The sequence below is a fragment of the Temnothorax nylanderi genome, unplaced genomic scaffold (genome assembly GCF_030848795.1).
Source record: "Temnothorax nylanderi isolate EJ_2023f unplaced genomic scaffold, tnyl_v1.0 TNYL_tig0403_pilon, whole genome shotgun sequence".
Classification (NCBI taxonomy): Eukaryota; Metazoa; Arthropoda; class Insecta; order Hymenoptera; family Formicidae; genus Temnothorax; species Temnothorax nylanderi.
The window spans coordinates 39,887-65,707 of NW_027249465.1; the positions used below are offsets into that span (position 1 = coordinate 39,887).

General features: G+C 34.7%; 3 protein-coding genes across 11 annotated transcripts; 1 reads left to right on the forward strand and 2 right to left on the reverse strand.

The window, feature by feature from the left end:
- Positions 1 to 120: 120 nt before the first annotated feature.
- On the reverse strand, positions 121 to 12,592 carry LOC139782304 (syntaxin-6-like). The gene is made up of 7 exons (XM_071721276.1): positions 12,115 to 12,592; positions 10,250 to 10,464; positions 9,918 to 10,012; positions 8,549 to 8,608; positions 5,785 to 6,017; positions 4,800 to 4,894; positions 121 to 354 (listed from the first exon to the last, which is right to left on the reverse strand). Exons 1-7 carry the CDS (start codon positions 12,147 to 12,149, stop codon positions 278 to 280), a joined length of 810 nt encoding a protein of 269 aa, XP_071577377.1. The 5' UTR covers positions 12,150 to 12,592; the 3' UTR covers positions 121 to 277.
- A 4,621-nt stretch (positions 12,593 to 17,213) lies between these two features.
- Positions 17,214 to 25,452, forward strand: LOC139782302 (putative ATP-dependent RNA helicase rha-2). 9 transcript variants are annotated; one of them, XM_071721271.1, is made up of 7 exons: positions 17,214 to 17,437; positions 17,492 to 17,696; positions 23,781 to 23,861; positions 23,935 to 24,150; positions 24,246 to 24,457; positions 24,537 to 24,634; positions 24,707 to 25,016. In XM_071721271.1, exons 5-7 carry the CDS (start codon positions 24,306 to 24,308, stop codon positions 24,805 to 24,807), a joined length of 351 nt encoding a protein of 116 aa, XP_071577372.1. In that variant the 5' UTR covers positions 17,214 to 17,437; positions 17,492 to 17,696; positions 23,781 to 23,861; positions 23,935 to 24,150; positions 24,246 to 24,305; the 3' UTR covers positions 24,808 to 25,016. The 9 variants fall into 9 exon arrangements, 7 of the variants coding, with proteins under 7 accessions (XP_071577372.1, XP_071577371.1, XP_071577373.1 ...); XM_071721270.1 differs by having other exon boundaries at positions 23,781 to 23,856; XM_071721272.1 differs by having other exon boundaries at positions 23,781 to 23,851.
- On the reverse strand, positions 20,638 to 23,634 carry LOC139782300 (uncharacterized). Its single transcript, XM_071721267.1, has 2 exons — positions 22,965 to 23,634; positions 20,638 to 22,835 (listed from the first exon to the last, which is right to left on the reverse strand). The coding sequence occupies exons 1-2, from the start codon at positions 23,632 to 23,634 to the stop codon at positions 21,544 to 21,546; spliced, it is 1,962 nt and encodes a 653-aa protein (XP_071577368.1). The 3' UTR covers positions 20,638 to 21,543.
- Positions 25,453 to 25,821: the final 369 nt, after the last annotated feature.

Sequence of the window (25,821 nt, forward strand, 5' to 3'; positions counted from 1 at the left end):
TTACATAACATTATAACTATAATATATGATATGAATATATATACTTAATTAGTTTATATATGCAATTATAGAAAATACTATTGCATTTATTACTGGTGAATGACATTTAAGAGAAGACCATTATAAATTATTATAACTGTATTTATTTCTAATATTCATAAAATTTCACTATCAGTAATAGGTCAAACGGACTTAGATTACACTTAAAGCTACAAAAGAAATCTTTATCATAGGAAAGGAAAAAAGAAGGAAGAAGCTAGAAGAGACGAGAGATGATTCATTTAATTATGAATAAAATGATTAAAAACACCAATATAGCAGTCAACACTCCAATGGCTACCCATTGTCCCCGATCTAAAACAAACGGAAAGTAACATCACATGCGTCACTCGAGATTCTTACTAGATCGATGCGAATCACGAGATTAAATTGCGATTATGTTTTTTATCGAGACATTCGTGATTAACGATAACATCCTGACAAGATTACGTCGAAATTCTGGAATTTCGACTTTTTGACATTTATTCTCTTCAAGTTTGCCCGTAAAAAAAACATGGCAAAACATTCTTTGTTATTTAACTTTAAACATGGTAAAATTACAGGAATAAAATAAAACACTATTTTGATGAGATCAATATTTATATAAATTACTCACGAAATTATGATCAAATGTATTAAAATTTCAAAAATTATTTAGTAACATAACATATCACACATCATTATTACATATTATTGCTACTAATTATTATTGCATCTTTAGTATACGTTACTTTAAAATTTTTTTATGAGATTTTTAAAGCATTTGACTAGATACGAATAGATAATTTCGTGAGAAATCAATTTAAAAAAAAAATTAAGGAAGTAGGAATATTTACAGTCGTTTATAGCTCACAATACAAATTGGTTCTAATGTTTTATTCGTCAATGTATTCTATTTCTTTCTTTTTTCACAATTGGTCGTCGACGAGAAAAAGAGATAACAATAAAACTACATCTTTATTCGATTACATTTACAATCTACGCTCTTCTTTTCAATTCACACAGATACTAACTGTCTCATGCAACTGCCTTCGCCAACAAAGAAAAATATATAATTTTTATTATGTGTATGCTTATATGTATTTTAACACATTTTTCTTATACTTCTTTTCAGTTCTGTAAATTTCTTACTCTGGTCATGAAAAAGTTACATTTTTTCACATTCTTCAATTTTAAGATAATCTCTAATGAAATCATTTGTACAAGAGTTTTTTGTCTCCTTGAATCTTAATTCTGAAATAAATTCACAATTGTTTGAAAACTTATTTAATTCTTAAATTTCTTTAATTTAAACCTTCAAATTTTGTATTTCCAGATTCTTGAAAGTCTTAAATTGTTCGACTATTTTATATTCACATTTTCTTAAATCTTTAAATTTCGAGCAAGAATTGATTTCTTAGACATTGTACATACTTCTTTATTCTAAAGTTTTAAAATTTTTGCTTTTTATTTTAATTTTTTACTTTGAAAGTGGGATTCTAATCTTTCAAATCAGCTTCTTTACACAATTAGATTTTTAATTGTTTTTAAATTCATAAATTTTTCAATTATTTTTCATATTCTTTTTAAATTATATTAAATGTTTATCTTTTACTAAATTATTTGATTTATTTCTTCAATATTCTCACGGATATAGAACTAAAATAGTTTTCAAGATTATCCTGTATTTTTGCAATGCTTAACCCTAGAACACCACACTGGGTATAGCACACCTACGTTTGTTATTAAAATACCCGCCGTTTCTATATAGTGAAAGTTAGAAAATCAAAGTGGTAAGGCAAATAAACTTTTGTTCCCCCTCTACGACTCTTCACGCTGCGCAGCCTCATCTGCCGTAGATGTATGACATGCCATTAAAAACAATATTGGGTGTGCTACACCCATGTGTGGTGTGAATGCTTTTGCGTCATAGTTAACTTTTGTCACGTCTAAACAATATATTTTTTAAAGAAATCGTTATTTTTTATTTTTTTCTGAAAAATTACATCCTTTACCTTCAACAAATGATTAATCTTTTTATATAATACGACGTTAAAAGAAAAAGTAATTTTTTTAGAAGCAAATAGCGCTTTTTTGTGAGTCAGAAAATTTCTACTCGGGCTTTTTCTGAAATTAACTTTTGTTTTTAAATGTTAATCGTAATTACAATGATACAGGCGCATTCTTGACATTCTGGTGTTTAAATTTAAAAAAAAAACATGTTCAAAAATATCGACTTTTCGAAAAATTATTGATAATTGATATTACACTGGGTATTATACACCCAGTGGTGGATTCAGAACTTTTAGGAAGGTGATGTTCTAGGGCAGTGGTTCTTAACCGGTGTTCCTCGGAACACTGGTGTTCCGCGAGCTTGTTACAAGTGCTCCGCAAATTTCTGAGCTCCCACTACCGCTCGAGGCTCGACGGCTGAGTTGACGATCGCGCGTTTGCATTGTTTCTAACCGAGACAAGATTCAACTTGCATTTTCGAGTAAACTAACCTAAACAAGCGTCTGTGTTGCAGTCGTTCATTGCGTTTGGCTTGACAAAGTTTATATTTGACGTGTATTTGATTTATGTGTTTTGTAGAAACATTATAATTATATAATTAATAACATTTTTAACTTAGATCTCTTACATATAAGATCAGGTAATACATTTTTTTTATTAATAAATAATTTTTATGTGACACGTGCATGGAAAGTGGCACATTCCGCACGCGACGCGTGGCTAAAATCTGCAAAAACCGACAAGCTCAAGTATCGCATTAAAATTTGAAGAAGTCTTAAATTAAGTTTTATTAAAATTATTAGAAGATTTAAAGAAATTTCATTTTTATAAGTTATTTTAGTTACAGTTTTTATGAATATAATATTTTTTAAAATTAATGTTTTCTTATTTTTTACTGTTATGTAATCTGTAATTTAATAAAAAAAGGTATGTTTATGCATATTTTTGTTGTTTTATAACTTTAGTAATTTTGGTGTTCCGCAAATTTTCCTTATAATCATAAGTGTTCCGTGACTTCGAAAAGGTTAAGAACCACTGTTCTAGGGTTAAGTTTATGTTGAACAACCGTACTATTCTGCAACAAATAATTCTACTAATAATAATCCCTCGATCTAACTGGTCCATCCTGATTTTGATACTACACTCACATTTGTCAAAAAAGGGCTCGATATCTTTGGTGATTATAATTATAACAAACTACGTAAACTTATGTAGTAACAGTTAAGATTAATTAGGTCTTGTGTATTGTAATATCTTGATCTCTAAAATTTACATCGGTCGATATAATATATTTATCTACCACAATCTATGCCACAAAATATTACTTATTTGCATCTAATTAAAGGATCTTATTTTCTTATTTTATTTTCATCTTTATTTTATTTCTACTTACAACTAGTGCTAATCGTAATTAGTGAAAAAGGCATAACAAAAATGCAAATCGTGATTAATGTCACTGGATGCCAAAACAAAAAAATGTTAATAAAGATTTAGATTGTTTTTTATTAGTAGAGGAAAGTGCCCTATTATGAGATAGGATCCTAATATGAGATGTCGAGGTTTTTTCATGATGGGTTCAACAGATGGGGCCTATATAGGGCCTTTTAGCTTAACATATCTCATATTAGGATCCTGTCTCATAATAGGGCATTTTTCTACTATTTATAAAATTAGCCAATAATTTACAAAATTTTTCTAAATTATTTCTGGATATTAGAATTAAAAAAAAGAAAGCTACTCAATTATCTTCAATTATTATATATTATTTGTTAAAACTGGTTACCAATTATTATTAGTATTAACTTGTTATTAACCAGTAATAAGTTAATTATTTACTACAAATTATTAATAAATTCTTGATTTTTAAAATTACCAAGGAGTATTTATTAATGAATAACAAAACATTTAATTAAAACAAAAATATAATGAAAAATAGAATAAAAAATGTAATTAATGATACAATAACAAAAAATTATCTTTTTAAAATAATTTAGACATAATTTAGTAAATAATCGTAGAACGAATAATGATATTAGTCCAGATTATATAAAAGTAAATTTTGCACTAATATATTACAATATCTACATTACATATAGGCTATTCATGTGCAACATCTCCCTTTCTTCAACGATAGAGTTTTAAACAAATTTAAAACTGATATTTTTCTAATTTAATGAGAAACTGTTGTGTCTCTCTTTTAAATTTCTAAATATTTCTCCTAAAAATTCTAAAAATTGTGCTTGTTATATAAAACTCAAATTTGTGCTACAAATATGTAGAATTAAGTATACTCTCCCGATTTTCAATAACCACATTTCCTTCATCTAAACAAATGTTCTAAAGAATAATTAAAATTGTTAAAAAACAATTCAATGACGTCAATCAAAAGTACTGTAACTTTTTAAAACCATTGTTTTTGTATCCTCTTTTTATTTTATATATATTTTATATTTATATTTATATATATATATACGTTTCTATATATTTCAACTTATATATTTAACGTTTTATATTTTGCTTGTATTTTTAAAATTATTTAAGATTGAAAATATATCCAAAAATGCAGTTACAATATCTTTTATCGGTAACCTCAAATTGTTTAAGGGCGCAAGACAATTAACACGACAATTAATCGCTGGAACACAGAAAACAATTGGCGATCGTAGTGGACAGGGAGGAGAGAGAGGAGGGTTTGTTATCAGAGACGAGATCAGTGACGCTGGATGTCACCGGGGTAGTAGGGGCGGGAATGTAATTGTTATAGTTACCATTACTCATGTGCAGCACTTTGGCCATCTTCTTCATAGTAGCGTCCAACTTGGAGTCCGTCGTCTCTAACTCATTCCCAAATTCATCCAACATCCTGCAAAAAATTTATCTTGACGCGTCATAATAACAATGTAATAAGTAATACTTATTATTATTACCAATATTATTATTATATATATATAATTAATTATATATAATTATATACAGAGTGTCCCATGACTCGAGGTCCATACATTAAGAGCATATTATTCAAGTCATTTAGAGTTGAAATTGTTTAATAAACGTATGTCTGTAAATGCTTCCTATCAGAACTACAACCATTGAAAGTTGATGTAAATATTTGAAAAAAGAAAGACATTTAATTTAATTTGTTTATTTACAAATGTATTACAAATATATTTACAAATTCTGTTCAAAATTATCTCCTGCAGATTCAATACAAAATCTTGCCTTGCATAAAAGTGATCTAACAGCTCGCTCTACCATGCTAGGAGAATTTCTTATTTCCATTGCTGCATCCATAATTCTGTCCACAAGTTCATTCCTATTGCAAGATTGTTCTGCATAAACTATTGACTTCATATATGCCCCCAAAGAAAGTAGTCCAAGGATATTTATTTGAAAATGTTTCAAATATTTACATCAACTTTCAATGATTGTAATTCTGTTAGAAAGCATTTACAGACATATGTTTATTAAATTTCAACTCTAAATGACTTCAATAACATGTCCTCAATGTATGGACCTCAAGTCATGGGACACTCTGTATACATATTATTATATTAATTTTATTTATATTTATTACATTATTATAATTATATATAAAGAATACAGGAGAAAAACGATCAAAGTCTAAACTACATAATATGTAATTTCTAACATTTCAATTACAAGGATAGTCATAATATTGATTTTATAATATTGATATTCTGTGTATGATCTTTTAAGCAACTGAAGAGAATGATGAAAGAAACATTTGCTTACACAGCTTGTTCATCCAGTTCACTGTTGATTTGCCTGGATACTGTTTTTAATGTACCGACTGTTTCTCCAATCATGTCTAACTGTTCGTCCTGCTGCCTTATCATAGCATTCTGCTGCTGCATCGTATCACTGAGAAACTGTCTGTTTGGACTATCTATTTCGTTTTCTAGCTTGCTGTATTTAGTAGTGCCATGATTGGCCGGCACTCTTGCTGGGCTGTTGTCCAAAAGTGGCTAAAAATAGATAATATATCAAATATCATAATATAATTATCGTAGATTTATAACAAACACATAAAAGTTGTTAAAAAATCAATATAAGGTAAATTTACTTTACTTATTTATATACACTTTCAGACTGTACATGCACTTATCGCATATCTAATGCTTAAAACTTGATAACTGCTAAGTTATTAATAAAAGGAACACAAATATATGAAATTTATTATAAATCAAATAATAAGCAAGGAATAAAAATTGTTTTCTGCAAATTCTCAGAAGCATGATTTTCTCTCCGATAAATACTAGTTATTGCGAAACTTAGTGAAGCTTGGTAACGAACAATTTGAATACCGTGTATACCATTGTCGTTTGCTAGGGTTGGCAAATCAATTTATTAATTCTACAATTGCGTGAACCGTCAAAATAACGCTAATTGATAAGACATGACGAATCACTTCTTTAAGGTTAGAATCACTGAAATGCGTCAACTAATAGCAAATTGTTCAATACTGACAAAAAATTGGACGCAATACCGACAGATGTCACTCTGTCACTGAATAAAGCTAAAGATAACTGTGAATTGTGTGTTTATAAACAAATTTAATTTTAACTTTAAAAAATCCACGTTTATCTTAATAAAAATAATTGAATATAATTATTTTAATATCTTCAAAACACATAAGAAAATTATTATTTTTATTAGTTCAGCGTTAATTAGTGTATAGAGTGAGCATACGAAAAAAAATCTGCAATTCAGAACTTATGAATGTAGATTTAAATTAAATCTAATAAAAAAATTCGTATTCGATTCAAATTAAAATGCAAACTTGAATTCAAATTTAGACTCCAATTCGCGGCGTATGCCAGGATATAGTGTTTTTGTAATAAAAAGATAGTAGAAACCTTTTACTTTACCCGTATATATACAGGGTGATTCAGAAATACTCGTGCAAACTTTGGGGATGAGTTCTTCACATATAAACAAGAAAAAAATGTATACACATATGTCCGGAAATACCTAGTTTATGAATTATAATCTAAAGATTACTTTCGATAAAAACTGATAGAATATACATCTATAATGACACATGACCAATGTAATACATCTTTAGCTCAATTGTTTATCTACTTATAATTCATAACAAATGCTAAAAATGTCCTCCACCTGCTTCAATGTACGCATGGACACGTCGAATCATAGACTGTCACAGATCCTTTCAAAGATTCAATGAAGGTTGCAGATGATTTTGCAAGCATCTACGATGCGTTGGTGAAGTGTTTCTTCATTTACAATTTTAGTTACATAATGTAGGGCTTTTAAGTGTGCCTACAGATAAAAATCTAATGGATTTAGATCAGGCGAACGTGCAGGCCTGAAATGTAATACTTCGATCATAACTCATAAACCAGACATTTCCGGACATACATGTGTATGAACATTTTTTCTTGTTTATGTGTAGGGAATTTACTCCCAAAGATTGTACAAGTATTTCTGAATCACCCTGTATATCCGTAAAAGAGACATGTAGTTGCATATTGCAAATTGCATAATTTTTTTTGCAAAGCAACTATGTGTTTTCTTTACACCAATTAATTCATCTTATTACTTTGTACATAAAAGTGTTAAAGTACAATTACTAAAAAATGAATAATTTATGAGATATTTTATTTCATGTCAAAATATGCCAGAATTTGAAATATTTCATAAACTATTTGTTAGAGAGAGACATTTTTTAATAACTCTACCTTAATAACTTTTACGTAAAATAATTTTATATGTAGAATAATTAGAAGAATCATATTATGTAAAAAAAAAGCATACAATTCTATTTAAAAAAGATGGCGATGACCTTTATGTGAGTTTAAAAAATCGATAATTCTATTATTATTTTAAAAAATCGAATTTTTCGAAAATTTGTTTTACTGTTATTTGTTCTCCTTGATATCCTACAACTTTTGTCTAAAACGTTTTTCAATATCTTCCATATTTTTCGAGATATTTGTTTGGGATAATTAAAATGGGACATCTTGTACATTTGTAACATGTAAGGAAGTACTACAGACTTCTATTATAATTTAATCTATGGAAGTACAGATTAAATTATAAAGAATTCAATTTGGCATATTATCGTATTATTCAGTGTGGCATATTATTTAGGATGTATGTACAAGGTTTGTATGTAATACAAGTGCTATTAAATGCTATAGAAAGTATTAATGCGTAATAGCTGTACATTCTTAATGAAAAAAAAAGATTAATGATAGGAAATCGTTCATTGATATGATTCTTTCAAATCTAATACTAAACGATTAAAATTGTAAAATTTGCCGAATACATCTCTCGACTTATTTTTCTTTCTCCCTTTGACTTCTTTTACTTTCTTCTACCATTTCTTTTGTTTCATGCCGATTATTCAGACCTGCTGTTTATGTTCTTCGACTGTTTTCCGATTGCAACGTCTGTACAACTTAATACTTGGCATGCTAAATAAATAGTTATAATGTGATAAAATAACGTAAAGCGAAACGCAATATACACAAACCTGTCTTGCCGTGCTGTCGCGATCCCGGCATCTGCTTAAGTTCAGTTTGTCCTTCATGATCTGCGAAATGTTTAATAAGCGATAGTAGCATTAAGATGATATTAGTTTCGAGCGCTTTTGTGAACGTGTTAATACATGTAACAAAGCATTTGCGTGACTATGAATCGTAATAGCAAATGTAGCGAGATATAATCGCAGTGATTAGGTACAATAAATTATAATGTGTGTTATGTTATTATCTATATATTATAATTATATCTTATATATAACTGATAGTGATTTTTATATTAATGCATTAAAAGTATTAAAAAAAAGATATTAGAAATTTAATAATCATAGTATAGGGCAATTGATTTATGGGGTAAGGCCACCATGCAACTTTTAAAAAATCGATTTTTTTTTAATTAGCTTAAAACCTTCCTTAAACCCTCAAGAATAAGAAAAAAAAGGTCTCGTGGTCAGAAAAAATCTCGAACCGGCCGTTTACGACAGTTTGCAGAGGCGCCTCGCGGCGCGTCGAATGCATGTTGGGCGCACGATTACCGCGCGCTCGGATTTTGACCTGTTCGACCTGTCTAAACCTGTGTGGGGATTTTACCCATTGAAATAACGTGTTGTCGGAGATAAAAGAAGAAGAACTCAACGTTAACATAGAAGGCCAACTATACGGTGCAGACATCGCAGATTAAAGGTATAGTATAATTTTCGATCGTAAAATGTTACTTAAAACTTTAAACGCGTTTTTCTCAAAACACCATTTTTCAAATCGGGCGAACCGATAGCGGCTACAAATCTTTATCGATTGCCTTCAAATTTTGAGGGTATCTTTATACATATATAATCTAGTAGACCACGTAGGGATTTTTCGATATGTTGTAAACTTTTTTTTTTATAAGCAATTAAATATAAAATTTTTATGTGAAAAATGAACTTTTTTTTCATATGCTCACCATTTTTCGAAAAAGCGGTATTTCTAAAATTCCCTACGTGGTCCAGTAGTTTATGATATATATTAAAGAAAAATTTTTGGATTTTTGTTCCAGGTTCAAGTTTGGGGGCACAGCCGGTTCGCCCGTTTTGGACATCCAAAAAAACTCGTCCTAGAAACCGGATCCTGGAGCGGCCATTTTTTAATCAAAAATTTAAAAAAAATATTTTTTTGTACCTTTAAAGACACTTGATAAAGTACTTCATAAGAAAATTCGACAGCTTTTACTATACTCCTTTAAAAAATTCCCAAAATTGTCCTTTTTTTACGCGCATGGTGGCCTTACCCCTTAAGTTAATTGTCGAAGTATCTTGAAAAGAATATTTGTCTCTGTATACAGAATGATTATATTAAATAACAATTAAGTATTTAATTAATTACCTTGACTTCTTCTCGTGCCTGCTCGATGAAGCTCCGTTGAACTGTCAACTCCTTGTTGTCAATCTTGAACTTTGTTGGATTTTTCTCAACAATACGTGCACACGTATTAAGGACGACATAGAAAGACAAAATTCAAATTACAAAATAAATTTAAATCTAATTTTATTAACATTTACATCTGAATTTATATCTAAATTTCCATTTCAAACTGGAATTCATTTAAGCGCAAATTTGAAGTCAAATCCAAACTTCAGTACACATCCGTGTTCACGCGGATCAAATTCAAATTTGAGTGTCGTTAAATTGGAACGTTTCAGATTGGAAAAGGATATAGATAGTGTCCTCGAGATCGTCGAGGTCCCATTCAATGGAACGAAGCGCCTTCCGCAGCTCAGTGGTCGTCCAATCGAGTTCATCTGTACGCGAGATCGCTGTGGCCGATCCGCTCAGCGGCATACCGCCGGTCGGCGACGTGATCGCAACATTCTGCAGCTCGCTCCAACGCCCGTACAAGCCGCGATTCTTATTCAACGCTTTGCACACCTCGCTGAAACAATCCGGGCCAATTAAGACTTGCCACCAGCCACGTTTAATAGCCTACATCTAAACAAATTCGCACAAGCATCGTATAAATCAATCAATGATGCGTCCAGTATAAGAAAGATACGCAATTCAAATTTAAATCAACATTCAATCCAAAATCAATTCAGATTTTAAATCGAAATTTAAATTCAAATTATATCTGATCAAACTCTACTATTTATGCTCAAACACATATACATTTTAAGTATTCATCTAAATTCATATATGCATATTTACATATAAAGTATGTGAGATATCTCTATAAATATATTTTTATGCAGTCATACAAGTTAATCCAGATTTCTTTTGATTTTTGCTTAAAGATTATTAGATAATTGCAGTTGCCCTTGTAATTCTGTATTTATATATTACGTAATTGCATTAAATGAATAACACGAATTAGTTTAAACGTCCATACAAAATGTAGGGAGGTCCAGGTTCGAATCCTGGCTGGGGTTTTATTTTTCACAACATATCTTATGTATTTGGTATCCTATCCTATATATTCGATATTTCCACATACCGTATGTTTCCAATTTTCTTAAGATTGTGTTAGTGTGATTAAATTGATAGGTCAATTTAATTATGTGATACTGTGTTAGCTTTTATTAAGACTGCGTTTTAAAACTGTAAGTAACAGCGTATGGTTTGTTAAAATGAAGAATTATACGCAAATAATTATTAGGCTACCAAAATCCAGTCCTGACATTCGAATTGGCGTTTCCTCTAAATTGATTGTATATTATAGCAGTTGTGTTTCACTTATTATTATTGAATAATACAATATAATTTAAAACAGAAAAAATATATATTACGTAATAATGTCTATTAAATTATTGACATCTGTTATTTTTCGTGGCGCTATTTTAAATAAACACTGAATTAAACTTTACGAAAAGAAATTACATTCTTTCGTTCGAAGACTCCACTGAATTATTATGCTACCTATGAATAGTATGAATAATAATGTTGCAAAGAAATTTTGAGATATTTTCATTGAGCTGTGTTCAATTTTTAGGGAAAAAAAATTATAGACTAGAACTCCTAATATCTCTAATAAAGAAATCGCCATTCCGCCAAAGGTTTCTTCGAAGGAATTACGCCGACAGATCCTGTCGCCAGAGATCTCGTCAACGCGCAACATCGTGTAACATTTATACGGAGAATCCATCACGCGTATCGGCTGTCACGAGTTCGAGTATTGTTTCTGTTCGGAGCAATATGTGTCAGCTGAAGATAACTACCGCGCTGCGAGGCGTTTCTTAAAACACGAGGCGATAACGGTCCCGTTAATCCGTTATCGCGGTAAATTCGCCTCTAATCCGGCGATATTACGCCGATACAAATTCTTATCGGCGTCGTCGTTATCGGCGTTTGCAAGCGCTCGCTCCTGTCCCGCGCGCTCACTCACGCACGATCACTACCCCCTCCCCCACCGTCTCCCTTTCCTAACCCTCTCCCCAGGAAAAAATCACGGCGACGACACACAGGGGGATCTATGCGCACTCGAAACGCGGTCCCCTCTTTCCCTTCTTTTCGTTTTTCTCGTCGTGTTCGCGCGACACACGTCGCGTGAGAGAACAATCGATGCGACACTCGCTCGCGGCGCACTTACTCCTTGACGACAAAGAACGGATTTTCCAGCGTCATTCCTCTATCCGCTCCGTCTTTGAATTTAAAGCCTGGGCCGCGGCCTGTCTCGCCGCGACGGCCGCGCGGCACCCTCGGTGGAAGCGCGTTCGCGCCTTGGCCGCTCGCTCATCGGTGGGACGAGATTCCAAGCGCGATCAATGGTCCCCCCGAGGATTTCGGCGCGCTTGTTAAACTTTGCAGTCACGGGAGCTGCAGCCGCGCAGCGAACCCGTCTTCGTACGGACGGTGTCGTGAGAGCGCGATCTCGGATCTCGGTGTGCCTCCCCTCCCCGCTAGCTCCTCCTCGCACTAGCGTTGCCGTGATGTGACGTGTGTGACGTCTGCTCCGGCGTCGCGCACCACTATTTATTCGACTCATCCTCGCGCCCCTCGCGGACGTGCGCGGCGCGCGCCCTGTCGTAGCGCGTCACGGCACGACGCCGCGCGACGTTCGCTACGCTGCCACGCAGCGCTAGTCGCCGCGATATTGATTCGCCGCACGAACATGCCGCGGCAACCAACGTATTAGTCCAGTCAAATTAGACATTTGAGCTCGGAAGTGAAGCGGGATCAGTGAAACCTTTTTAGGGTTGTTGGGGGGATATAGAAGAGCTTATTTCTGAGTTTTCGGGTTAATCGGACCGATGGGTTTTTAAGGGGGGGAGGGGGAATGAAAAATTTCGTTTTTTCGCAATAACTCGGCGAATTTTGACCGTACATGATTGACTAACCCCTCATTTTGTAGCTCTTTTAAAGCCCTACAATTCATTTCGTAAAGACCCTAACTTAAAATCAAGATTTGTCGAGTTCTAGCCGGTGAAAGTGGGAAAAAATGTATTTGTCGCGGTTTTTTGCGTTTATCTCGTTTCCATTAATAGATAGAAATGTGCCGCCGGTGACAAAGTTGTAGGGCTTGAAGAGACCTACAAAATGAGGGGTCAGTCGTTCAGATTCGTTAAAAATTGAGCCCAGGAAAGCCTCTGGAAGTCGCGCTTTTAACGCGTGGCCGATCGTCGCCGGCGGCGGCGCGGGCGGCGCGGGCGACGATCGGCCACGCGTTAAAAGCGCGACTTCCAGAGGCTTTCCTGGGCTCAATTTTTAACGAATCTGAACGACTGACCCCTCATTTTGTAGGTCTCTTCAAGCCCTACAACTTTGTCACTGGCGGCACATTTCTATCTATTAATGGAAACGAGATAAACGCAAAAAACCGCGACAAATACATTTTTTCCCACTTTCACCGGCTAGAACTCGACAAATCTTGATTTTAAGTTAGGGTCTTTACGAAATAAATTGTAGGGCTTTAAAAGAGCTACAAAATGAGGGGTTAGTCAATCATGTACGGTCAAAATTCGCCGAGTTATTGCGAAAAAACGAAATTTTTCATTCCCCCTCCCACCCTTAAAAACCCATCGGTCCGATTAACCCGAAAACTCAGAAATAAGCTCTTCTACATCCCCCCAACAACCCTAAAAAGGTTTCACTGATCCCGCTTCACTTCCGAGCAAAAGCCTTTTTTTTGTCTAATTTGACTGGACTATATAGTTGGCAAACAAATTAAAAATTATTTATAATTATCTTTTCCAATTATTTGGAAATTATTTGGAGAAATTTGGAAAAAACTTTTTAGAGTTTGGAAAATCATACAATAAATGAAAATTAATTAAGCCTATAGTTGGCAGACATATAGTCTAAAAAATTTTTTTTATCCAATCGCTTCAAAATTATTTGGATAAAGTGTCGAAATATATTTTATTGTTTGGAAAACTACTCTATTTTAATAAAAATTAATTAACAAGTCAACGATTTTTTTTTGTTATCGGCAATATTGAATTTTAAAGGATGTTTCCCATTTTATCAACTATATCAACAATGACGAAGAAACGATATTACCACTGTGGTAATATAATCGCTTAATTTTTCAGACCTCAATATGTTTGAGGTCCATATATTTGGCCCCTCATCTACGACAAAATACAAAAACATTAATATATTCGGATTGTACATTGTTTGTACATGAAATACTATGATTTTTAGTGGTTGTACATTCTTGGTTAATTAAAAAATATATATAAATGTTTTACTAACAAGACCTCTAAAAGTTAGCCCCTCATTATTTCAAAAATAATGATAAATCACAGTTTATTGTGCTTAATCGTTTACGCGAGCGTTACTTCTGTAGTAACCCAAGGAGCGCCAATGCGCGTATAATGCGCTTTGAATGTACATTAAACTTTGCATTAAATGCGGGTCGTAAATGCACATTTAAAGCGCATATTTGTCCCGCATTATATGCGCATTTAATGCATATTATGGCAGCGCATACCAAAAAGTGCACCTACGCTCATTGATCGAGAAGCCCAATCGGACAACTAGTGAACTCTGTACTATATTGGAATGCTCACTACAATGTTTAGAGGCCGGACACGAAGAAAAAAGGGATAGGTTGCTCAGTGTCCACTGTGTCCAGACAGAGAAAGAAATGGACGTTGAGTGCAACCTACACTGAGAAAAAAAGCTTTTGCTTCAATTAAAGTGCTATCACGGGGTGCCACAAAAACATAAGTAGTTTATTCAATTGTATTATTATTAGACCCAATATCTGGATTATTAAACCAATAATTTAATTATTCTAAGCATTACTGTAAGCATATTCTAGTACAGCTATCACAGAAGAAAAGAACATTCTTATTTAGAGAATATATCTTAATTTTTGACATGTAAATCTTGAAATGAGATTATATAGCGTATAATCTCGTTAAGAATTACATGTCAAAGATAAAGATATTCTCTAAATAAGAATGTTCTTTTATCTGTGTAGAGTTCACTATGGACAACCGAAGCTCCACCAACTTGCTTACCCTATAGGGGATCTAAGAGTCTACACGTGCATTTACACATTGATGCTTTAAACGCAGAAATAAGAACAAAGATAGTTAGTGGAACTATTTATTTAAAATTCAATTTATATAAAATTTAAAAACTTAAATAAAATGTTTCATAATGAGTAAGAAGCTACTTATTTATGTAAATATAATATAAAACCTGTTATTTATAAATCAAATGCTCAATTTGCATTAATTACGCATTTAAATGCGCGCATTTTGAACACACAATTAATGTAGTTTTGAAGCCAATGCAATTGTACGCGCATTAAAAGCACGTTATACGCGCATTGGCGCTCCTTGGGAACTTACGATAAATCACTCGTTTACGCGAAGTAAATTATCGTAAGTTACTACAAAATCCCGTTTACGCGAAGAAAAATCCTGTTTACGCGAAGGAATTATCGTAAGTTACTACAGAAGTAAAGCTCGCGTAAACGTAGTAATTGGGAGCTATTGGGAAAATAAAATCTATAATATACGTTACGTGTATTATACATTTTATTTTCCCAATAGCTCCCAACGGGAATAAACGAACGCAGACATTGACGGGCAGTGTACATCGTTTATACATTCTTAATAATTGATTTACTTTTTGTTTAAAATATAAATAAATAATTTTTATTCAAATTTGGCGGGTAAATCTTCGGCCGGTAAGTGCGTTTACATTGGCGTCAATTCTACCAATGTCAAGACTCAAACAGTAGCCAATTGTTAAAACGAAAAAATATTTTAAATAATATTTTTTCGTAAAGGCCTGTGTCCACGACGCTAGAACTTGGGCCGGTATTCATAGTCGGTTTATATCTTAAAGCCCGGTGTCCACGATGCAAGAACTGTGTCCAAGTTTCGATTTAAGCCAATCAACTTGCAGCTCTTACAGAAAAGTAGCAGTTTCATTGGCTTAAACCGAAACTTGGACACAGTTCTTGCATCGTGGACACCGGGCTTAAGTACAATCTTAGGCCGGTATTCATAGTCGGATCTTATATTTAAGGCCGTCTTAAGTACGATCTTAAAGTGTTATGAACCAATCACAGAACCGTATTAGCATCTTAAGACATTAGTTAAGACAGTCTTGAAATAAGATCCGACTATGAATACGGGCCCTAATGCTGGGTCTACAATGCGAGTCGCAAAGTCGTGAGTCGCAAGAATTGACCAATCACAGTCGAATTTGAGGAGAATAATTGACTGTGATTGGTCAATTCTTGCGACTCACGACTTTGCGATTCGCATTGTAGACCCAGCATAAGACGTCATGAACTAATCACAGAGCCGTATTAGCATCTTAAGGGTCGACAGGAGGGACAGGAGTAACACTACCGACCTCTGTCGGGTTGCTTAGCTGCGAGTCCGTATTTTATTTATTATAAATTTTTTAAGAGTCAAAATGGAAATCCGGCTCTGTAGCGTCTCATTAAACTTATGCTCGTTTTAATCAGTAAGATCAGCCGCAACCCGCTACAGAGCCGGATTTTCCATTTTGTCTCTTAAAAAATTTATAATAAATAAAATACGGATCGCAGCTAAGCAACCCGACAGAGGTCGGTAGTGTTACTCTTGTCGACCCTTAAAGCCTTGTGTACACGATACTAGAAATTGGTCCGAGTTTCGGTTTAAGCCAATCAACTTGCAGCTCTTACAGAAAAGCAGCAGTTTCATTGGCTTAAACTGAAACTCGGACCGATTTCTAGTATCGTGTACACAAGGCTTTAAAACATTACTTAAAACGGTCTTGAAATAAAGCCTTGTGTACACGATACTAGAAATCGGTCCAAGTTTCGGTTTAAGCCAATCAACTTGCAGCTCTTACAGAAAAGCAGCAGTTTCATTGGCTTAAACCGAAACTCGGACCGATTTCTAGTATCGTGTACACAAGGCTTTAAACCGAAACTCGGACCAATTTCTAGTATCGTGTACACAAGGCTTTAAACCGAAACTCGGACCAATTTCTAGTATCGTGGACACCGGGCTTAAGAGCACAGTTGACGGAAAGTCGACGGCAAGTTGACTTTTATAAGTCGACTTCTAGTCGACTTCTAAAAATGACGGAAAGTCGACTAAAAGTCGACTTATAAATAGTCGACTTAGGGTGCCGTCCCATGCAGGACGGAATTTCGGAAAACAGAATCTCGGAAACATTCTGATTGGTTAGCCCCATGGGGCACAGTACAAGCCCTATGAGGCTAACCAATCAGAATGATTCCGAGATTCCGTTTTCCGAAATTCCGTTCGCATGGGACGGCACCCTTATAAAAAGACGGAAAACAGTCAACAAGCGGCGCGTCATGCATCATCAATATGGCGGCGAATCTCGAGGAGGCTGGAGGAGCAGAGCTTACGCGAGTGCGAGGAATACGTGCCGCGAGACAGGACACGTTGACTTCCTCGATTAGATCAGAATACTGGAATTTGACTGTATGTACGTTGCAATATGTTTGAGACGGTTGTCTACAACAAGAATTGTTACAGAATGCCGTTACCAACCGACATGGAAGCGAAATTGCTGCGCCAGATAGTTCTTGCAGGTATGGCGGATCAAGTCGCGAGAAAGGTTTCGCACGACGAGGTAAAAGAGGATCAAGATAAGGCCAAGTGGAATTTTTTTTTGTGAGTTTCCCTCGGGTGAGGGATAATAGGTGCCTTCAACTCCTCCCTGGGGTTATATAGCACATCGGTACTTGTCCTAATTATTTATATCTCTTGTCCCCTAGATTATTCTTCCTATTCTTTTAATAAAGTTGTATATGCTTCTAATAGTTATCCATTCTTTTCTTCTAAGTATTCTTGTCACATCTATTTCCTCTCTTATTCCTCTCGCTCTGAGTTCCCTATCCAATCTCTCCCTCTCCTCATCGTATCTGCTACATCTCCACAGCACGTGATCGATACTCTCACACTCGTTACCGCACTCACATCTAGCGTCCTCTATATACCCCTTTCTTGCTAGAGATTCATTGACATTGAAGTGGTTACTCCTCAGTCGGTTAATCAATGTTACATAGTATCTTTCCTCATTTATCTTATGAAACCATGGTTTTTTTCTCGTTCTTTTATAAAAATTCTTGAAATAGTAGATTCCTTTGTAGCTAGCATCCCTAACCAACGAATCCTGTGTCATATTCCATATTTCTCTTTTGAACTCTTGTCGAAAATCCATAAACGGGACTTCTATTTGTGTATCCTCCTCTTCCTCTGTCGCCTCCTTTGCTAATTTATCCGCCATCTCATTACCTTTTATTCCGACGTGTGCCGGAACCCATATGTATAAAACTCTTTTCTTATGTTTATTTATTAGTCTAAAGTGTCTTTCTCTAATTTCACTTATATATTTATTTTTGTATACACTCAGGTGATTATTATGTATCGCCTGCAACACTGCTTTAGAGTCTGTTAAAATCGCAATATCCTTAGGTCTTTTATCAACTTCACTTTCCATTAATTCTAACGCTGCTTTTATCGCGATTGCTTCCGCTGTGAATGACGAACAATTCTTCGGGATACTGATGTTATATGCTAATTCTTGTTCTTCTATTACTACACTTGCACCTAATGATTTTCCTTTCTTTCTCTTAGAACCATCTGTGTATATTACTGTATGTCCATCTTCCAGGTCGTATTTATGCTTTATCTTCTCCAGCAATTCTCTGTCTGTGGCTCCTTTCTTCTTTCGACTATATCCTATAGATAAATCTATAGATATTCGTTGTGTAACTGTATTATAGTCCATATCGAATATTTCAAATTTTCTTCTTGGTCCCATTTTTCTTTTACACCACTTAATTCTTCTCCACGCTTCTCCTATTATACTCTTCTTATGTAGAGGTTGTCTATATCTTGCATAATCTTCATTTTGGGTTAGCTCTTCTATCTTCCTGCAGAGATCTTCTTCACCATATATACTGATCTTACTGAGAAAATTTCTTGCTAGTAATTCCGCTCTATCTCTTAACAACGTAACTTTTGCTTCTGCTATTATCACATTATTTGGTGTACTGTTCCTATATCCTAGCGCTGTTCTTATTCCTAAGTACTGTGTCCTTTCCATTTTTAATTTTTGATTCTGTTCTTTAGGAAAATATACAAAATTCCCGTAATCCGTAATTGCTCTAATTAAACTTTTATATAACATCAGTGCTGTTTACTTCCATACCTTTCGATTTCTTATTTAAATATGTCATTAGTGAGTTTGCTTTACTCACTTTTCCTTTTGTTTCTTGTACCTGTTTGTGGAAATCTAGTCTATTATCTAACCATATTCCCAAAAACTTAGCCTCTTTCTGCGCCTTTATTTTTGTATTTTGTATTTCTATGTATGTATCATCACAGTCACCATATTTGGAGAATTGGACTAGAACTGTTTTGTTCGGTTCTAATTTTAAGCCTAGTTCTTCTAGATTCTTATTTATATTATTCACAGCCTTTTCCAACTTAGTCTTGTTTTCTCTTCTATTATTACTTATAACATATGCCGCTATATCATCCGCGAATTGCACCGATTCATATTCCACCTCGTCTTTATTTGTAATACCGCTAGTATATAAAGCGTATAGTATCGGACTAAGTACTGCTCCTTGTGGTAACCCTTTATATACTCTTCTATGTTCTGTTTCTTGACCGTTAACTATGAATTCCGTATCTCTATAATGAAGCCACTTGCCTATAAATCTTAGGATATTTTTTGGGCACTTGAGTTTTTTTAACTTTCTCATTAAAATACTGTATATTACGTTATCGTACGCCGATGACACATCCAAGAAAGCTGCCAGCATGTATTGGTTTTTATACATACCGTTTCTGATGTCCGTCGTCAATTTCACTAAATTCTCCGCACATGACCGTCCTCTTCTAAATCCATTCTGATCCTTATTTAGTTTATTTTCTCGTTCAGCCCACCAGACTAGACGCTCATTCACCATTCTCTCCATTACCTTGCCCACGCATGATGATAATGCTATCGGTCTCACCTTTTCCTTGCCTATTTTGTCTATAAACATTGTCTGGTATTTTCTCCAATCTTCCGGGTACCAATCTGTTGTCCACACCTCATTGCATATGTTCAATAATGCCTCTTCCATTTCCTCTGTCATATCTTTCAACATTTTATATTCTATTCCGTCTCTTCCTGGTGCTGAGTTTTTTCTGATCATCTCCAGTGCTCTTTGTAATTCTTCCCGTGTAAACTTGTCTTCCAAACTTGCTTCCTTGTATACTTCTCCCTCCTTTCCCATCATTTCTGTTGGTACACTTGGTGGAGCCAGCTTCTGTATTTCTTTCCTGATTTCCTCTTCTCTGCTCTTGTGTGTCCAGCTATTCCAATTTATTTTCTTCTTGACGTTCTTGAAAATTCTCATTGTGTTCCACACATAAGTGGGACTGGTGAATCTGTTAATTGATGCACAGAATTTGTCAAAACTATTTCTCTTCTTGCTGTTGATGATTTTCTTCGCCTCGGCCTTTCTTTTATTATATTCCATTAGTGAATGTAAATTTTTTATTTTTTTAAAGTTCTTTAATGCGTTTTGTCTTCTCTTTATAGCTTCATCACATTCCGCGTCCCACCATTTAACTTTTCTTCCCCTTGGTCTTTCTTCTTGTTTATTTTTCTTCTTTTCCTCTTCCCTGGTCGTTACTTTTTTCTTCTTCCTGTAGTTTGGTGTAATTTTTTCTATTGTTGCTTTAATAATTTCCACAAAAGTTTTATATTTCTCTTCCATGCTGGAATTATTGTCAAAAAGTGCGTCCTTAATCTTGTCTTTATTTTCATCTATAATTCTTCTCATATTTTCCTTGTAGTCCGTCCATTTTGTTTTTTTAGTAGTAAATTTGTTTGACTTCTTGTTGTAGTTTGTAATTTCTGTTCCTATTCTGAACTCTATTGGATAATGATCCGAGTCCCACGGGTCCTTTATTTGTTCGTATTCCATCTTGTCATATATATTTATAGTAGCAAATGCTATGTCCAAATTGTTAGAGTTTTGCCCAATTGCACCGATTCTAGATAGTGTATCCTCGTTAACACATATGTATTCCCGATTATACATTAGTTCATTTAATATCTCTCCATTCTTGTCAATGTCTTGACAATTCCATTGGGTGTGATGGGCATTAAAATCTCCTGCTATAATTGTTTCCAAGTCTTTTTTCTCAAATTTATATATATCCTTCCACGTTGCTTCTGTCAGATTTCCTGGTCTTCTATATATTGCTATTATATTCATCTTTTCTGTAGTATTTATCAATCTTACTCCTATTATATCAAAACTTTCATGTATGTTCTTCCATCCATTTATTATTTCAAATTCAATATTATCTCTAATACATATTGCTACTCCTCCACTTTTACCTCTACTATCTTTCCTGTATGTTCTATATCCTGAAAAAATTATATTATTTTTGTTACTCTTTGTTTCCGTTAATATCATAATATCGTAGTCTTGTATTCTTTTATGTATTTCATTCTTTTTTCCTTGATAACCTCTACAATTCCAAACTGCTATTTTTAGTGTGAACGTGGCTATTATTTAGTAGCGACTCTGTGAAGTGCCCGGTCGGTCACCTTCACGTGTCACTCCCCTGCCTCTTCCTTTCCAAAAGTCTTTTTTGATATCACCTACTATCATCCTTTGTCTTCTATTTTTTTCCTCTAGTTCTAACTCCTTTTTTCTTTGCATAATTTCTTCTTTAGTTCTTCCTGCTTCTTCTTGATCATTTATCCTTAATTCTTTTTGTTCTGGTCCTTGTATCATTTCCTGTAAGATCCTTCTGAATTCCCAATCGTGATCTGTATAATACTTCAGCTTCGCAGCCAAGTTTAGGATAATATCCTGTTCCCTATTCAATCCTGCCGGGATCTTTTGTACTGGTTCTGCTCCATTGTCTTGTACCTCTTCCTCTGTTGTTTCCGTTTCATTTTCATTGTCTGATACTTCCGCATCCCATCTTTCTTCTCCCCGTTTCATATCTTGGTTATATGCAAGTCCTCTCTTTTCTTTTGTTATCTCCTCACTTCTATTATCAAATTGTCTATAGTATTCATTATTATTTTTGCCTTGGTAATTTTTGTTTGTATTCGCTTTATCTTTATATGTTGTTATTCTTCGTTGTTTGTTGTTCTCCCTTTCCTCTTCATATACTATTGTTTTCCTTATTGCCGGGAAAACTTCCCTCTTCTCTCCATCTCTTCTTTGTGGTGGCAGCTTTGGCCATTCCGCCGGTTTCTCATATCTGCCATATTCTTGATCCTGGTCTTTTTCTTTCCCTGCTAATATTCGTTCTGCTTCCCTACGAGAAACATTTGAGTATCCCATTGTCCAATTAATGTTCTTATTCATTTCATATATTTTACATCCTCTGAATGTGGATCTATGTTTTCCTCCACAGTTTCTACATTTGTTTTCCTTCGTGCAGTTTCCATGGGCTGTTTCTCCACATATGATACATTTCTCCTCACTCTTACAGGCCGATTTGATATGGCCATATCTGAAACATTTGAAGCATTGTTTCACTGCCGAAATATATGGTCTAATCTTAATCGCCGTGCTTCTTCCAAATAGATCCAGCTTTTTCCGCACTGTATCTCCATTAAATGTAATTATTAAATTTCCTGTATCCTCTTCTATTAATTTTTTCTCTTCCTTATCCCATTTCTTTCTGTACATACGACTAATTTTCTCCACGTCGTCGTGATCATCCATTGAGTCCCACAGGTCGATTATACTGTCTCCCCAGTCTGTAATAACCCCTACGTATTTCGAGCCCCTTTGGTCAATCTCCGCTGTGTACCCTATGGTGTCCGAACTTTTGTTGATTGCTTCTAAACAAATATTAGCATCATTACAGTTTTTAAATTTACATAACGCTGACGAAAATGATAGCATTATTATCTCATCCGGTTTTTTCGCCTCCTTTGTAAGTACTTTCCATATTTTAAAAAAGTTCTTACCTCTTCTTGTTTGCATTGCATCCCTTTTTAACTTTAATATTATTTTGTATGTATCATTAGTCCCTTCTCTAAACTTAACCTGCTTCTTTCCCATTACTTCTGAAGCATCTATTTCACTTATCCTTTCTAGCATTCCTTTATAACAAATATATTCCTCCCTTGACCACTTCTTCCTTACTGTTGTATCCTCCTCTGTCATCCTTACTTCGCCCGTGTTTTCTTTTGTATTCTCACTTCTCGCCTTTGCTATGTGCACACGTGCTGTACTCACCGTGTCTGTCTCCATCTCACTAGCCGTGTCGTACCTTGTCTCTTCCATATTAATCTCTTCTGATTGGTCCATTGGATCTTCCGTGTAGACGTCACTCTCTTTTGATTGGTTGTTAGCGTCTTCCTTGTTGTTCGTCTTCATGGCTGCCACTTCCGCCTGTATTTTGGCGCGCTTATCCTTCGCCATTTTCTTTCCTTCTACTATCTTCCAGTCTCCCTCTTCCTGTGGATGTCCCCTTGTATCCTTCTCTTCCTTGTTCTCTACATCTTCGTTACCCGCTGATCTTTTTTTTCCAGCCATTATTCTCTCCTTTTCGTTAACTGCTGCCACATTTAACGCTGCTTTCTTGGCTTGCGGGATTTTCGTCCTATACTTTCTTGCTATTACGCTTTTACTCATATTTCCCCCTCCCGGAGGGGGAGAAATCCTATCCTCCTTCTTTTTCCCTATATTCTATTCTATTTATAATGTCCTTATCAACCCCTAAACTACTCTCGTAACCCTCTAAATGACCTCGAAACTAACTAAACTTTCGCGATCGCTAGCTAGGTTAAAACGCGTGTGTACGCCACCGCGGCCATCACGCAACTCAGGCCAAGTGGAAACATGCTTACAGGTTAGGTATGGTGTGTTATTAATTATCATCGATAATTAAGACCTATTGAATGCGACAGCTCTCCATTCTGAACCATCTTTCAGAACATACACCAGAAATAGAGGAACCTGTGTTCATGCATTCTTCGTGCGTTCTACGGAAAATTAGTCCGGAATAGGTGGTTTATAAAGAGGTGTACGAAACGAATAAGATGTATGTACATGCGAGGTGTCACGCACGGCGATAGAACCCGAATGATTGCCGAAATTCGCTCCCATGCTATGCCATCTTAGTGAACCATTGGTTGATCCACCGCCAAGGTATTTTTATCACAATTGTTGCTTTATAATGTTTTTCCTACTTATTTATAAAGATATTAATCTTCATTATGATCGAATATTATTCTCATTTATAGATATAATCAAGGAACCGGGAAGATTATTTGCCGCGTGTCTGGTACATTCGGAAAGGCCGGATGGGCACTACCATCGATGGATATAGAGCATCCGTGGACGGTGTCAAGTGGTTCGCGTATTTCTTCTTGGAGGGTCAAGTGTGCCCTAAGCTGAAACGATTTGTCCCGTCGCTGCTGACGACACCTGGGAGCATCACCAAGTCATGGGCCAGGTAAATCGTTATTCTATCTCCTTTCGATTTCACGTTGATTCATCGAATAGATTACATCAATTCAATACGATTTTTTCAGGTTGATACTACGCACTCAAGCAATAGTACAAACACTGCAGTCGCAGGGAGTCGTGTCCAAATACAAACTGCTAGAAATCTGGGGTTCCGATAAAAAATGTGAGATTTTAATTTATAAAATAATATTTAGATATTATCATAGACTTCTATACAATACTAGACCGCTGACAGGCATCTCGGCCGTGATGCTTGCCGCCATGTTGATTTTAGTCAAGATATGCTATACTACAGATTCTATACAAGTGGTTTTATACAAGACTTCTATACAATAGTCTGGCATATACAGAATGTCCAAAAGAAAGGGTTTAATACTACAGGAGTAGTGGTTCGATTTCGGCATCCAAGTACGCTACACGTCGAAGGCATGACTTACAAACTTATTGATAACATATTGTACCAATATTCAACATAAAAACATTCGCCTGCTTCGTTATGTACTGTAATAACGAATGCAGATAAATGCACATCATGAGCAACTGAACACCCGATAGTGACTTAATTCAATATGGCCGCACCCTTCACTACCACTTGTACCTCGCACTCGCATCAGCTTTTCAGCAGTGCGTCCATAGATGTTAGTGGTCTAGTATAAAAATCTGTGGATATTATATATTTATAATATTATATATATATATATATATATATATATATAACAATATTATATATATTTACAACATTATGATAATAATATAATATATATTATATATATTTATATAGCTAATTTTGCATATTGTTTCGCGATTAACGCTGGAATGTTTTAATTTTAGTTCTGTTGTCAGCTTACCAGAAGTGGTTGCCGGAATCCGCGCATGCAGAAGTGGCACAGATATGGCCGCCTTTGTAATTAAGAATAAAACATTAGGATTGTAATTATACAGTTTTTTAGATAATTAAATTATTTTATATATGAAAAAAAATCGAAATGCATCAGTTTTAGCCCTCCAGTAAGGGGTCGATTGTGTATTTTGAAATAATGTGAGGTAAAAATTACAAAAGTGAGAAAATTCATTAGCGTATCTACGATTTTATTTATCAAAATCTAGTAAAATCTGTTAACTTTTGTCATTTTCACCTCGTTTCAAGATACACAACCGACCTCCAGACGTACGCGGCGGTTTATTTTATCGACTTTAAAAGTTAGCGGGAAGTCGACTTTTCGTCATGACGGGAAGTCGACTTCCTGTCATGACGGGAAGTCGACTTTTTAAGTCGGTGGTTTTTGCGACATTCGCCGACTTCAAGTCGACTTGAAGTTGACTTTTGTCCTTAAAAAAGTCGACTTCTCT